General features: G+C 40.4%; 1 protein-coding gene across 1 annotated transcript in view; it reads right to left on the reverse strand.

Moving 5' to 3' along the window:
- The window catches only part of etfa (electron transfer flavoprotein subunit alpha), a 57,515-nt gene that overhangs the window by 25,401 nt on the left and 15,268 nt on the right, over window positions 1–16,846 (reverse strand). The window contains exons 6-9 of the mRNA XM_048617140.1: window positions 15,733–15,843; window positions 14,494–14,595; window positions 12,879–12,947; window positions 12,204–12,286 (exon numbers count right to left, since the gene is read on the reverse strand). Coding sequence (XP_048473097.1) covers window positions 12,204–12,286; window positions 12,879–12,947; window positions 14,494–14,595; window positions 15,733–15,843 — 365 coding nt within the window. The remainder of the gene's footprint in view (window positions 1–12,203; window positions 12,287–12,878; window positions 12,948–14,493; window positions 14,596–15,732; window positions 15,844–16,846) is intronic.

Consider the following 16,846-nt stretch of genomic DNA (forward strand, 5'->3'; position numbering starts at 1 on the left):
CTTTTTGAACTGCTGCTGTCCTTAGCATATAGGGTGTAGTGTCAAGAGGGAGTTCCAGGGTTCTGACCAAGCAGGAGTGAAAGAATGGTGATACAATCCCAAGTTAGGACAGTGTGTGGACTTGGGAGGGACATCAGTTTGCTTTTGGGCTCCACACAGAATTTCTGTCAGGATTCCTTATCTCAGCCTTCTACTCTCTTGAGGTATTCACAAGATAGTGGAGCTATTCATCCATAGCTGGGAGTTTGATCCATGGGTCTGTCTGCTTGTTCACTTTCTAGGAATCATTCAAATCTCACTTCAGACTGGTACCCAGTCTCTAACAAGACTTTTAGATTTGTAGCTCTGAGAGGTAAAGCGAAGTGACCAAAGGAAAGAGGAGGATAGGGGCTGGAGAGAGAGGAAGCCCTTTCAGTTTGGAGTCAAACAGTTTTGCTTAATTAATCTCTTCTCATCTGAGCAGCAGTCAAACAGTGAAAAATATCCTGAACAATGTAAAACTTCTTTCCAGTGAACGAATCATGGATTTGGGAAGCCACACAATTCACTAAATGGCACTTACTCAAAATAGAAAAAGTATATATTTCAGTGTTCCCTGTCCCTTGGGAATGTGACACATCACTTTAATTCAATACTGCGCAGGTTCGACTCCAGCACACATTTAACGGGAGGCTAGGTAGTTATGCAAGGGAGAAAGGAATAGAAGGAATAAGATTACCTCAGTAGGGTAGGAGAAACCTTGAGAAGCACAAAACTGCACAGTTAGACCAAACAGCATATGTCTGAGTTGCAATTTCTATTTTCAAGATTTAAAAAAAGTTCAGTGGTTAGGCTGGGTCATATAAACTTCTGGAACTTGAACAGTCCTTCCATAAATAAAGCTTAAAAATGGGAGTTACCCAGTCAGACTCTCAAAATGTTTCCACGTGGGAAAGTAACCCCATATCTAAGGGCCCATTCATTGACAACAATCATGAGAACAAGATTCAAAGATAATGCAAATCAGATGCTGTTGACCAAAGATCAACAGCTCCAGTGTAACTAAAACTAAAGTTTCTGCAATACGAACTTAAGACATAGGAGCGGAATTAGGCCATTTGGTCCATCAAGTATGCTCTGCCATTCGATCTTGGCTGATATGTTTCTCAACCCCATTCTCCTGCCTTCTCCCCGTAACTCTTGATCCCGTTCCCATTCAAGAATCTATCTGTGTCTGTCTTGGCCTCCAGCGCCCTCTGTAGCAATGAGTTCCACAGATTAACCACACTCTAGCTGAAGAAATTTTTCCTCATCTTAGTTCCCTTCAATAAGACCTCAGATCCTAGCTCTCCTGCTAGTGGTAACATCTTCTCCATATCCACATTATGCCGGACTCTCAGTATTCTTTATGTTCCAATGAGATTGTCCCTCATTTTTTTAAACTCCATCAAGTACAGACCCAAAGTCCTCCATCACTCCTCATATGACAAGCCCTTCAACCCCAGGATCATTCTTGTAAACATCCTATGGACCCCTTCCAACAGTAGCACATCCACCCTTAGATATGGGGCCCAAAACTGCTTGCAATGTTCCAAATGCAGTCTGACCAGAGCCTCATATAGCCTCAGCACATTTCTGCTCGTGTGTTCTAGCCCTCCGGAAACGAATGCTAACATTGCACTTGCCTCCCTAACTGCCAAATGAACCAGCCAGATAACCTTAAGAGAAATCTGAACTAGGACTCTCAAGTCTCTTTCTGCTTTACAGTTCCAAAGCCTGTTCCTATTTAGAAAATAGTATATGCCTCTATTCGTCCTACCAAAGTGGATACCCTCACACTCTCTCACATTATATTTCATCTGCCATTTCTTTGCCCATTCTCCTGTGCAGCCTCCACGCTTCTTCAACATTACTTGCCCCTCTACCTAACTTTGAGAGATCTGCAAACCTAGAAACAATGCCCTTAGTTCCTTTGCCCGGATTGTTCATGTATAACGTGAACAGTTGTGATCCCAACATGGGCCCCTGCAGAACTCAACTCATTACCAGCTGGCATCTTGAAACAGACCCATTTATCCCTACTCTGTCTCCCGCCAATCAGCCAATCCTCTATCCATGCCAGTACCTTGCCCCTAACACTATGGGCTCTCGTCTTATTTGGCATCTTCTTGTACGGTCAAAGGCCTTCTGGAAATCCAAATAGATCACATCCACTGGTTCTTCTTTGTCTAACTTGCTCATTACCTCCTCAAAGAATTCTAACAGATTTGTCAGGCATGACCTTCCTTGATGAAGCCATGCTGGTTCAGCCTTATTTTAACTTGCACTTCCAAGTACTCTGCAATCTCATCCTTAACAATGGATTGTAAAATCTTACCAATGACTGACATCAGGCTAACTGACCTATAGTTTCCTGCCTTCTGCCTCCCTCCCTTCATAAACAGGGAGGTTATACGAGTCATTTTCTAGTCCTCTGCAGCACCCCTCAACTCCAGTGATTGCTGAAAGATCACCACAAATGCCTCTACAATCTCCTCAGCTATCTCCCTCAAAACTCCGGTGTGTAGTACATCTGCCCCAGGTGATTTATCCATTTTCAGACCTTTCAGCTTCACCATCACCTTCTCCTTAGCGATGGCCACTACACTCACCTCTAGCCCCTGACTCTCTTGAAGTTCTGGCATGCCACTAGTGTCTTCCACCATGAAAACTGATGCAAAGTACCTGTTCAGTTCTTCTACTATTCTTTGTTTCATATTACTACTTCTCCAGCCTCATGTTTCCATGGTCCAAAGTCTACTCTTGCAAACTTCTTTTACATTACTAGATAGCTTATTCATATTTCATCTTCTCCCCCTTAATTGTTTTTTTTTTAATTATGCTCTGTTAGTTTTTGAAGACTTCCCAATCCTCTGGATTCCCCCTATCTTCACCACATTCTGTGCTTTCTCATTTGCTTTTATGCTGCACTCACTTCGCTTGTCAGCCATGGTCGCCTCACCCTCCCCTTAGTATTCTCCTTCTTCCTTGGGGTGAATGTCTGTTGTGGCTCCTGAATTAGCCGCAGAAACTCTTGCCATTGCTGCTCCACCATCTTTTCAGCTAGGCTTCCTTTCCAATCTAACCTGGCCAGCTCCTGTCTCATGAGTTTGCAGTTACCTTTACTCAGTTGTAATACCACTACATCGGATTCCAGCTTCTCCCTCTCAAATTACATCAAAGTCTATGAAAGAAATTAAAAGGAAGGAAAATTCACGAGATATTATTAACGGAGATGTCAAAATTCAAAAGGAAGGTTTAAAAACTAACTTAAAGGCACTGTACCTGAATGCTCATAGCATTTGAAATAAGGTAGATGAGTTAATGACACAAATCATCACAAATGTGTATGATTTATTAGCTATTACAGACACACGGTTGCAGGATGATCACAACTGGAAATTAAATATCCAGGTATATCAGACTATTCGGAAGGACAGACCAGGAAGGTAAGGGGGTGGTGTAGCACTGATATTTAAAGATGACATCAGGGCAGTACTGAGAGATGACATTGGCTCTATAGAGAATAAGGTTAAACCCATTTGGGTGGAAATTAGAAATTCTAAGAAGGAAGTCACTGATTGGCATGTCTATAGGCCACCAAATAATACCACCACATTGGGGCAGGCAATAAACAAAGAAATAAAAGGATGCTATATCCCTAGCCCTGCACTCACCCCTCGAACATCAGGACAACAAAGACACCTAGGCTCCTGCTCGTTGACTACAGCTTTGCCTTCAACACCATTATCCCCACCAGGCTGATATAAAAACTGCGTGACCTCTGCAACTGGATCCTCAGCTTTCTGATCCATAGGTTGCAGTGAGGATAGGTAACTGCACCTCCTCTACAATAACACTCAACTCTGGAGGCCCCCAAGGATGCGTCCTCAGTCCCCTAACGTACTCCCTGTACACCCACAGCTATGTTGCCCAATTCTGAACAAACACCATCTACAAGTTCACTGATGACAACACCGTAGTGGGACAGATATCTAACAAAGACGAGTCAAAATACAGAAGGGAGATACAGGGCGTGATGACGTGATGCAATGAAAACAATCTGTCTCAACTTCAGCAAAACTAAAGAACTGATCATCAACTTCAGAAAGAAAGGGGGAGAACACGCCCTATCTACATCAACGGAACTGAGGTTGACAGAGTGAAGAGCGTCAAGTTCCTCGGAGTGACCATAACCAACGACCTGTCGTGGACTTCCCATGTCAATGCGACAGTCAAGGAGGTACAAAAACTTCACTTCTTCCTCAGGCAGCTCAAGAAATTTGGCATGTCCATAAGGTCCTTCAACTTCTACAGATGCACCATCGAAAGCATAGTCAGGATGCATAATGGCCTAGTAAGGCAACTGCTCTGCCCAGGACCGTAAGAAACTACAGAAAGTGGTGTGCACATTCCAGAAGCCAACCTTCCATCCAAGGACTCTATTTACACAGCCCGCTGCCATTGAAAGGTGGCCAATATCATCAAAGACCCATCTGGTAATGACCTCCTACACATCTTCCATCCAGCAGAAGATACATAAGCCTGAACACACGCACAAGCAGGTTCAGGAACAGTTTCTTTCCGGCCGTTATCAGACTGTCGAGTGGATTCTAGCCTCAAATAATGTAATCTGCAACGTAACTCTAAGTCTTTCTGATCTGTACATCCTTTGCTTGCTGTGATCTGCCTGTACCACTCGTAAACAAAGCTTTTCACTGTATTTCAGTACGTAACAACAAAATCAAAAATAACTAATGCCTGTAAAAATGGTAAGGTAATTATCAGGGGGATTTTAATCTGTATATCGATTGGACGAACCAGATTGGTCAAGGCAGCTTGAGGAGTTCACTGAATGTATCTGCAACAGTTTTTTTGAACAGTACATAATGGACACCGACGGGGGAGCAATCTATCCTAGATCTGGTCCTGTGTAATAAGACAGGAATAATTAATGATAGGGATCTGCTTGGATACAAATGGAAAGTGGGAAGATAAAATCCAATACCAGGGTCCTGTGTTTAAACAAAGGAGACTACAATAGTATGAGGGAAGAGTTGGCTAAAGTAGACTGGAAGCAAAGACTTTATGGTGGGACAGTTCAGGAACAGTGGAGGACTTTCAAAATGTTCAACAAAAGTGTATACACAGTGAAAACGAAGGACTGTAGAAAAAGGAGTAATCAGCCATGGATGCCTAAGGAAATAAGGGAGGCTATCAAATTGAAAGATAAGGCATACAAAGTGGCAAAGACCAGTGGGAAACAAGAAGTTTGGGAAAAACTTTAAAGGTCAACAGAAAGCCACAAAAAAATGCTATAAAGAAAAACAGGACAGATTATGAGAGTAAACTAGTTCAGAATATAAAGACAGATAGCAAAAGTTTCTAAATATATATATAAAATGAAAGAGAGTGGCTACAGTAAACATTGGTCCTTTAGAAAATGAGAAGGGGGATTTAATAATGGGAAATGAGGAAATAGCCAAGGCATTGAACAGGTATTTTCTATCAGTCTTCACAGTGGAGGACACAAATAACATGCCAGTAACTGATGACAAGGAGACTAATGTTGGTGAGAATCTAGAAATGATCATTATCACAAAAGAGGTAGTGTTGGGCAAGCTAACGGAGCTAAAGTTAGACAAGAATCCTGGTGCATGATGGAATGCATCCCAGAGGCAATGGGAGAAATAGCAAGTGCGCTCATGGACCCTGGGGCAGTTCTAGCAGATTAGAAAACAGCAAATGTGACGCCACTGTTTAAAATAGGAGGTAGACACAAGATGGGGGATTACGGCCAGTTAGCTTAACTTCTATAGGGGGGGAAAATGCTTGAATCTATCATCAAGAAAGAAACAGCAAGACGCCTAGATAGAAATTGTCCCATTGGGCAGATGCAGCATGAGTTCATGAAGGGCAGATCATGTTTAACTAATTTGCTGGAATTCTATGAAGACATTAAGAGCACAGTGGACAACTGGGACCCAGTAGATGTGGTGTATCTAGATTTCCAAAAGGCATTCCACAAGGTGCCACACAAAAGGCTCTTCATAAGATAAAGGTGCACGGCATTACAGGCAACGTATTAGCACGGACAGAGGATTGGTTAACTAACAGGAAACAAACAGTGGGGATATGGATCGTTTATGTGAGTGGGTCTGGCAGATGAAGTACAATATTGATAAATGTGAAGTCATCCATTTTGGTAGGAATAACAATAAAAAGGACTATTATTTGAACAGTAAAACACTGCAGCATGCTGCTGTGCAGAGGGACCTGGGTGTCCTTGAGCATGAAACACAGGTTGGTTTGCAGGTACAACAGGTAATTAAGGCAGCAAATGGAATTCTGTCCTTCAATGCTAGAGGGATTGAGTTTAAAGGCAGGGAGGTTATGTTGCAGCTGTTTAGGTCCTGGTGAAGCCACACCTGGAGTACTGCATGCAGTTTTGGTCTCCTTACTTAAGAAAGGGTGGCACTGGCGGCGGTGCCGAAAAGATTCACTAGGTTGATTCCGGACTTGAGAGGGTTGACTTATGAGCAGACACTGAGTAGACTGGGATTATATTCATTGGAATTTAGAAGAATGAGGGGGATCTTATAGAAACATATAAAATTATGAAGGGAATAGACAAGATAGAAGTAAGGAGGAAGTTTCCACTGACAGATGAAACTAGGACTAGAGAGCATGGCCTCAAAATTAGGGGGAGCAGATTTAGGACAGAATTGAGGAGGAATTTCTTCACCTAAAGGGTCATGAATCTGTGGAATTCCCTGCCCAGTGAAGTAGTTGAGGCTTCCTCATTGAATGTTTTTAAAGCTAAGATAGATAGTTTGTTGAACAGTAAAGGAATTAGGAGTTATGGTGAGAGGGTGCAGAAGTGGAGCTGAGACCACAAAAAGATCAACCATGATCTTATTGAATGGCGGAGAAGGGTTGAAGGGCCAGATGGCCTACTTCTGCTCCTGGTTCTTATGTTCTTATTTTATGGTCACTGGCCCCAGGGGGTTTTTCACTTTAAGTTCCCTACTTTAGTCTCCCTCATTACACATTACCAAATTCAGAACTGCCTGTTCCCTAGTGGACTCTACCACAAGCTGCTCCGAAAAAAAAATCTCATAGACATTCCACATATTCCTTTTCTTGAATTCTGCTACCAACCTGATTTTCTCAGTTCACTTGTAAATTGAAGTCCCCGTTGATTATTGTAATATTGTAATAATGCCGTCCTTATACGCCTTTGCTATCTTCTCATTTCTTTTCTTCGCCACATCCTGACTTCTGCTAGGAGGCCTATACACAACTCCCATCAGGGTCTTTCTTCCTTTGTGGTTCCTCAACTCTACTGAGGCAGATTCCTGACCTTCTGACTCTATTTCACTTCTTACTACTGATTTAATTTCATGTCTTACTCTCAAGGCAACCCTGCCCACCTGTCTGTCCTCTAGATAGGAACTGTGCCCTTTAATGTTTAGTTCCCACTCCTGATCCCCTTGCAGCCACATCTCTGTGATACCCACAACATTATACCTGACAATTTCAATCCATGCTACAAGCTCACGTACCTTGTTTCGTGCACTGCATCTATTTAAGTACAATGCCCTCAGTCCTACTCACCATTGTCCCCTCATCTGCTATGCTTGAAGTTAGATTCCTGGCTCTTTCCATACTCTGTCCTTTGATATGTTCTATGAGTTTCAACAACCTCTGCCAAGCTCTTCCCCAGTTTAACTTTTTCTATAATATTGCATGCAACTGAATTAGTCCCCTCAATAATCCCCATCCCCATCCCCATCCACATCCTTGTTAAGCAATTCGCCAGGGTTTGGTCCTAGTATGATTCAAGTGAAAGCCATCCAATCAGAACAGTTCACTCCTTCTCCAGTAATGGTCCTTGAGTTTGAACCTGTTTCTCCTACACTAATCTATCAGCCACACATTTACCTCTTTAATCTTGTTGACACTATGCCAAGTTGCTCATGGCTCAGGTAATAATCCAGAGATTATTACCTTTTTGGTTCTGCTTTTCAATTTAGCCCCTAACTGCTCACATTCCCTCAGCAGAAGCTCTTTCCTTTTTCTACATATATCATTGGTATCTATGTGGACCATGACAACTGGATCATTCCCCTCCCACTCCAGGTTCCTCTACAACCCAAATGAAAGGTCCTGAACCCGGGCACCAGGTAAGCAACACAGCCTTTGAACTCTTAATCACAGCAACAGAGAACAGTGTTTATTCCCCTGACTATATTATCCCCAAGTACAACTATATTTCTCTTTTCTCTCACCACTTGAATGACTCCTTGTATCATAGTGCTACGGTCAATTTACTCATTCACCTTACAGACCCCACTCTCATCCACACAAGGAGCAAGATTCTCAAACCTGTTAAGACAAGCTCCAGAACGGAGGTTCCTTCAGCACTACCTCCTGGATCCCTCTATCTGCCTTTGCTGATAGGCACACCCCCTTATCCCCGACCACTGATTGAATTTGAGGTAGCTAATGTAAAGGATGTGGCTGCCTTCTGAAACACGCATCCACGTAACTCTACCCCCTCCCTGAAATGTTGCAGTGTTTGAAGCTCAGACTCCAGTTCATCAACTCTGAGTTGGCAATCTTCTGCAACAAGTGTTGGTTGCTTGATGTGATCACTATGAACTACAATGGGGGCCACCAGCTCCCACATCATGCAGTTACAAAACATATTTGGCTCGGCGCCTCTATTTTAATTACTTGATTCTTCATTTGATTTTTAAAATTTCACACCAGTCTTTTAGTTTGTAGCCCGCAAATATATCCCCTATTTACCTTCAGTCTGAAAGTAACCTATAATATAGTCAAATTAGTTGCTAGCAGCAACCAGTGGACTTACTGGTTACCTGTGATGCCACTCTTCTGTATTCCGTCCCAATCCTAGATTTCAATTTATCCTGTTTTAAAAAACCCAACAAACAGTTCACCAAAATAAAGCAAAAAGCACCTGTTCCCCACTGCAACAAATTCCCATGTTGCCTCCAAATTCTGACTTAGAATGTGATCTCGCTTTCTTGACCATGCAAAGCTTACTGATTTTATTTTACTGACAAAGTAAAATTGCTTATTTCCTTTGTATGTTTCATTGAAAGCCATGTAACTGAAGACATTTTAAAAAAATAAACTAGTAACTCATTTCATGAAGAAAAATAGCTCATGAACTACACTCAGAAGAGGTTCTACCTCAGGTTTCTAGTTAACCCTGTGTCATGCATCTTGCTAGGAACAGAGGGAAAAAAACAGGTCAGCAGAACCATATTCAAATTATACACAAAAAGTACATCCGCAGAGAGCAACATAATAGCACTTATGCCAAGCTTTGTGGGGCACTTCTGTGTTTAGAGACTGTTTCTACTCTCAGGGCACATTATTTATGTGCACTTATGGGTCTCACTAACCATTGAGAGCTTTAGCTGAGCCACAGAGAACATGTACAGGTCTCCTCAGTCAAACTTCGTAATGTCCAACATCCTTTAATGGAAGCTTAAATGAAAATTTCAAAAAAGGCTGTGCCAGCAGAATGCTAAACAATTAACCCTTTGAGTGCATGAACCATTTTGCAACTAGTAAAGGATTATATACTTGCATTCAAACTTCCTTTTACATCAAATGCAAACTGTTGCCATTAGTAGGGTTAGCAAATATAAATACATTTTGCCCATTAATGTAAAAGTAGAAAATAGATAAGTCCCCTGGGCCGGATGGGATTTATCCTAGGATTCTCTGGGAAGCTAGAGAGGAGATTGCAGAGCCTTTGGCTTTGATCTTTATGTCGTCATTGTCTTCAGGAATAGTGCCAGAAGACTGGAGACTAGCAAATGTTGTCCCCTTGTTCAAGAAGGGGAGTAGAGACAACCCTGGTAATTATAGACCAGTGAGCCTTACTTCGGTTGTGGGTAAAGTGTTGGAAAGGATTATGAGAGATAGGATTTATAATCATCTAGAAAGGAATAATTTGATTAGGGATAGTCAACACGGTTTTGTGAAGGGTAGGTCGTGCCTCACAAACCTTATTGAGTTCTTCGAGAAGGTGACCAAACAGGTGGATGAGGGTAAAGCGGTTGATGTGGTGTATTTGGATTTCAGTAAAGCGTTTGATAAGGTTCCCCATGGTAGGCTATTGCAGAAAATACGGAGGCATGGGATTGAGGGTGATTTAGTGGTTTGGATCAGAAATTGGCTAGCTGTAAGAAGACAGAGGGTGGTGGTTGATGGGAAATGTTCATCCTGGAGTTCAGTTACTAGTGGTGTACCTCAAGGATCTGTTTTGGGGCCACTGCTGTTTGTCATTTTTATAAATGACCTGGATGAGGGCGTAGAAGGATGGGTTAGTAAATTTGCGGATGACACCAAAGTCGGTGGAGTTGTGGATAGTGCAGAAGGATGTTGTAGGTTACAGAGGGACATAGATAAGCTGCAGAGCTGGGCTGAGAGGTGGCAAATGGAGTTTAATGCGGAAAAGTGTGAGGTGATTCACTTTGGAAGGAGTAACAGGAATACAGAGTACTGGGCTAATGGTAAGATTCTTGGTAGTGTGGATGAACAGAAAGATCTCGGTGTCCATGTGCATAGATCACTGAAAGTTGCCACCCAGGTTGATAGCGTTGTTAAGAAGGCGTACAGTATGTTAGGTTTTATTGGTAGAGGGATTGAGTTTCGGAGCCATGAGGTCATGTTGCAGCTGTACAAAACTCTGGTGCGGCCGCACTTGGAGTATGGCGTACCGTTCTGGTCACCGCATTATAGGAAGGATGTGGAAGCATTGGAAAGGGTGCAGAGGAGATTTACCAGGATGTTGCCTGGTATGGAGGGAAGGTCTTATGAGGAAAGGCTGAGGGTTTTGAGGCTGTTTTCGTTAAAGAGAAGAAGGTTAAGAGGTGACTTGATAGAGACATACAAGATGATCAGAGGATTAGATAGGGTGGACAGTGGGAGCCTTTTTCCTCGGATGGTGATGGCTAGCACGAGGGGACATAGCTTTAAATTGAGGGGTGATAGATATAGGACAGATGTCAGAGGTAGGTTCTTTACTCAGAGAGTAGTAAGGGCGTGGAATGCCCTGCCTGCAAAAATAGTAGACTCGCCCACTTTAAGGGCATTTAAATGGTCATTGGATAAACATATGGATGATAATGGAATAGTTTAGGTTAGATGGGCTTCAGATTGGTTTCACAGGTCGGCGCAACATCGAGGGCCGAAGGCCCTGTACTGCGCTGTAATGTTCTATGTTCTATGTTCTAAGTATCACGACTACACAATGACAAAGTCATAGGCTTTCTACTACTGAATTCAGTCTTTCATAATACATTGATCTCCCATCTCCCAGCTTATACCACTGTTATCAATTCACAAAATGACAGAATGGTTATGGTGCAGGAGGCCATTTGGTCTCATGTGTACACTGGCTTTCACAAGTTTGTGTTGTACCTCACAAAAAAATTTAAAACTTAGCAGTTTAGTGATCAAAATCTAATCTAAAAATTGTTATTTATTTCTGAAGTCAATTGCAAAATAAGGGCTTTGGTATACTTTCCTGGCCATCAACCAAATCATACATCAGCTACTTGTTTCAAAGAAACATATTATTTCAGCAAAATTCCAAAATTTAGGTAAATTGAATCTGAAGTTCAAGTTAACCACAGACTCAAAATTGACTGGCAAAACCATAGTTTTTCCTTATCCAATTCTCTTGCTGTTTTGCATTATTAAAAGTCTGGTTTTAGCTGCGCAATATGCTCTACACCTCTGTTAAATGAAAAAAAAACCTGCTGCAGCAAATAGCATTCGTTGTAGCAAAAATCTGACTGCACTGCTGACTTAATCAGCAATCCAAGGTCAAATATTCAGGTCTATGTAATTTTCAAAACTGTAAATACTTCTAATTAAAATTGCATTCAACAATGCACACAGCATTCATTATGCAAACCACTGGGAAAAAAAGTTACGTTTGGAAATCTATATTAGTACAGAAGTGTAGATCTCCGGCATGAATCAATGGCACAGATGCAATGGGCCTAAGGTGCTTTATCTATGCTCTAGACATCTATGACTCCATAACCTTACAGTCAATAGATTCTCCCATGTTATCAATCTATAACCATAACAACAGCTAAAACTGTTTAATGGAGCTCAACTACTGTACTTACAGGTGCTACAATCTTTCCAGTCTGTCCAACCTGCAAATCGTTGGGTACAAATCCAGCATCTACTGCTGCTCGAGAAGCACCAACTGCAACAAATGTGAAAGATATCAACTTAGGTACTTTATTTCAGGCCTTAAAATCTGGTGAGTGGATGATTAAAATACCCTCAAAATTTTGTATCAACTCTCAAAAATATTTGAATAAGAAAACAAGACTCAAAAATTATAGCGATGTCAATAACAAATTAATCTATCTCCAAAAATCAGAAGAAAGAAAAGGGATAAGCATCATGCTACAGTAACTGTCAGTCAAATAGCATGAGCCATCACAAGCCTCAGGATTCTTATGCCACTTGTAGGCTAAGTAGCCATTTTACTACTGCTGTAAAAGCACACAATGATTCACCTGTCTCAACCAGTGAATGATACAACTTAGCACTGTGAGAGGAAGCAATTTACCTGCTCTCCTTGCTTTCACCTATGCAGGTCAATAGTTATAACAAGTTATTGAAACACCCAATTATATTTATTTCAACTGAGAAAAACTATGAACTAACAAGGTGTAGCTTTACCCAATAATTTTTGAACACTATCTTTCAAAATCAATAACTACCATTAATGAGAAATTAAGTTAATCAAACAAAAGGAGAATAAAAAGCCTGTCAAACAAAGCACCCACCTGCAGCATGCAACTTATCCGCGAGGTCATACAATAACTTGAAGTTTTCTCCACTTCTTAAACCACGGCCTAATGAACATAATAACAATGTTATCAGCTATTTAAAGAGACCATAAACAGTCTATAAAGAGTTACTATTAGGCTTTAATTGTCAATGGTCGAACAGTACCTGGCTATCCTGAGTGTACTAAGGGTGAATTGCATAATATGGGACTGGAGTCACACACAGACTATATTGGGAATGATGAAGTAATTATTCTATCTGAACTAGGTTGTTGAAATGATTTAGGAATTTACAGCAATCCATCAAATTTTATATGCATTTTCTTTCTGATGCTAGACCACAAATAACTAGAGCTATTAAGTTCAACTTCACAACTTGTCACAGAGATATTTGCCCAGAACCAGAACCATTAAGGTGCCATTCCTTACCACTGTGAAACTGAATTCAAGTCACCTGTTAGCCAATAGACTAGTATTAGAAATGATGACCTTGAAAATTATATGAATGTCCAAAAAAAATTTGGTTTGCAAGACCTTTCAGTGAAAGGACAAAAATAGAAAAGGCAAGAAATACTTAGCAGGGCAGCATAGAAATGCTAACTCCATTTCTCTCCACAGATGGTGTGCAAATAATTTCAGGCACTGTTTTTATTTCAGATTTCCAACATCTGGGGCATTTTGCTTTCAGTGAAAGCAAGCTGTCACCCTTGCTTGAGCTAGCCCTGACATAACTCTGGTTCCACATTATTTGGCTGACATCTAACGCTCCCTGGAAGCAGCCTAGCAAGCCACTTAATTGTTAAAGAAATTTAGGATGAATAGTAAACTTATCCACAACAAATAAAACACTATTATACTAGTGATGGAAACAAAACAAAACACTCAAGATACATTTAACCCCAAAGACATTTCGCCCTACTACTCATTTATTTTTATTCACTTATGGAACGTGGGCTTCGCTGGCTGGGCCAACATTTATTGCCTGTACTTAGTTGCCCTTCAGGAGGTGGTAATGAGTTGATATTAAAAGAGAAATTAGTGAAAATATTCACAGTGGGGGGAGAGAAAGAAGGTTCATCAATCTGAAACATCACCGCTGCTCTTCTCTCCATAGATGCTATCTGACATTCTGAGGGTTTCCAGTCTTTACTTCAATCAACCAGCACATGAAACATTTCACTTTGCTCTAATTATATATTTATTTTACAGAGAAGTGAAGAGCAAGAATGGGTGCAGGTTATATCTAAATGTTCTTTGCCTATTATTCATCTATTTGAATAAAATTATTTATCTGATAACACAACCTTGAACTCTGCAATTAGAACTCTTAGCTGAGCCCACAACTAAGGATTTGGATGATGGGGAAGGTGAAAATCTACAATGATACAAAAGAACTGCTCCCAGGAGAAGACCTCTAGATCTTTCAAATTTATATATTATAAGATTTCTGTTGGTATATCACAATTAGTAATACAGATCCAATTTTGGCTCGTGTTACAAGAAACCCTAGATTCATTACAAAGGTGTAACTTGCTCTCATTGTTCCCGGGGTATTAAATGCAAGGATTACACTGGAAAGATTAAAATATCAGGCAATATATCACCTACTCACCCCCGGATATAACAACTCTCGCACTAGTCAGCTCCGGACGGTCACTTTTGGTCAGGCTTTGTCCAATCCACTCAGACACACCAGCTGCAGATGGAGGTGAAACTAATCACAAAAAAAAGTGGAGGACAGGTATGAATTTTAGAAAGCACACAAAGCATTATATCTTCTCAGATAAACAACTTTGTTGGAAGGTAGTCTAGTCAAAACACACAGAAAGCAATTGTTATTTATCCAAAATAAACAAACAAACAGTCTGTTCTAATACAGTGCCTCACTTCTTAAAACATCCCAAAGTTTTCAAAATCATATACTTATGAACTATAGTAAGTACCACTGTGTAAGCAAGCACTTTGCCACAATAAGCCTCCTCAAAGAAAATTAGATAAATGGGTACATCCTTTAATATGGTGAAATTCAGAAATTAATGGGAGACAACAAATTCAATATTTAGTACTTTTGCCGTTACATCCTATATACAGCAACATAGTCCCCAGCTGTAAACCATCTTGCGCCCTTGTTCAAAGTAGGCTAGCGTTTCTTCTGATCAACCTCCACGTCTCAACCAAAGTCTATTTCACAAGAACTAGCCTCTGCCAATGTAGCACTCTCTCAGCACTGCAGGGTGTCAGCTCAGATTCTGTGTTTAAATCTCAGAGTTGGGCTTGATTCCACAAACACCTGATTCAGAGGCAAGACTGGTGTCAAGTTATAAAGGATGGAAGGCCAATTTAGCAGAAATTACAATTATCACCTCCCTCCAATGACTGATTTTCACATATAAAAGCTAATAGCACATAGAAGCTAATATATACTTGTACAGCATTTCAAATTTAATACTATTCCTAGCCCTCCATCCTCTAATGTTACTGACTATAGAAGACTAGTCACGCAATGACTTAAATATTGACAAGTAAAACTAGCTGACTAATTCTATACACAGAATTATTTCCTAAAACAATACAACTCAAGGTCATATAAATTTACTTCTGTGAGAATTATGTGCTCTTCAAGCCAAGGAGAGAATATAACATATTTTACTTATTCTTAGCACCAAGATGATTAAATCAGGGCACAGTACAAGGTTCACTACTGTTTCAGTGAACATAATCATCAGATCGCCAGCTTCCAATCAATTAGTGCAATTGCTGGCTCAGTCAATGGATTTCACTTCACTGAAATCCAGCAGGTAGTTTTTTTACGCTGATAAAGTATTCTAATAGTAAAGGGCACGTCATTTACCTTTTTCAGAACTTGCATTTCCTCCATTCACAGAAGCAGCTTCAAATGATGTGCCTCTTACAGAGAACACTTTGACATCATCATCAGATTTCACTGTGCACAAAGCATTCCCTACAAAAAGTCAAGCGTTAAGAACTGAAAAACCAATTTGACTGAAGAGAAAAGGTTCAGACTTCAAGGCAGTTTGGAACCAGAATCCTTCAGAATTCCTGAAAACCACTACTGAATTACTATTAAACCCAAGCTCACATTTAGGAATGCATCCTCAGAAAAACTGGTCCCTCACCAAATTAAATCAAACTCATATTCTAAACTCCAAATGATAGTTCAATAACTGATCAGATGTGGGTTCATGAAATTTTACATGAGATTATGTAGTTAAATCATTTTCAATCCAGAAGTAACATTACTGTACAACACAAAAAGCAAAGCAATAGTGTCATGCGTGGTATCTATTGAGCTCAAACAGTCACTGATATTTAATAGAGTTTTTAGTCACCAGAGTTTTGAAATTGCTCCAAATTACCAGCAATAGCCTCAGACCTCCTTTTTTCTTTAAAATTCAGTTGTGGCAAATTATCTCAAGGCACAAGACAGTAATAGATGTATTTCTCTCAATACTAATGGGAAATATTTTATCTTTGACATAAAGAGATACTTTTTCTGTCAAACGGAAAGATCACAGTGGGTCTCTAATCATTGAGTAAAACACTCAAACGTCTTTCCATTGATGCATATTTTATCAAGAAATACTTTGACTGAAATAAAAACAAATTGCTGGAGAAACCTGTTGAGTTCCTCCAAGAATTTCTGCTTTTGTTTCAGAGTTCCAGCATCCATAATTTTTGTTTTTAACACTTCTAGTAGGTACATGCGACAACCTAAATTAACAGACTTATCCCATTCTGGCAGCATTCACTGGAAAGACTGTGCATGTGCTTTAAATCAAAAATTATATCTTCAATTTTGTCTTTCTAACCATCAACAGCACAGGAAGTGAAATGAAAAACAGAAATGTACAGGAATTTGTACAAGTGCAAGTTGAAGATACAGTCACACAGAGCATAATCTCAAGTAAGGAGTCACTCATTTAGGACAGCGATGAAGAGAAATT

This window comes from Rhincodon typus, chromosome 36 (genome assembly GCF_021869965.1).
Source record: "Rhincodon typus isolate 14 chromosome 36, sRhiTyp1.1, whole genome shotgun sequence".
Classification (NCBI taxonomy): domain Eukaryota; kingdom Metazoa; phylum Chordata; class Chondrichthyes; order Orectolobiformes; family Rhincodontidae; genus Rhincodon; species Rhincodon typus.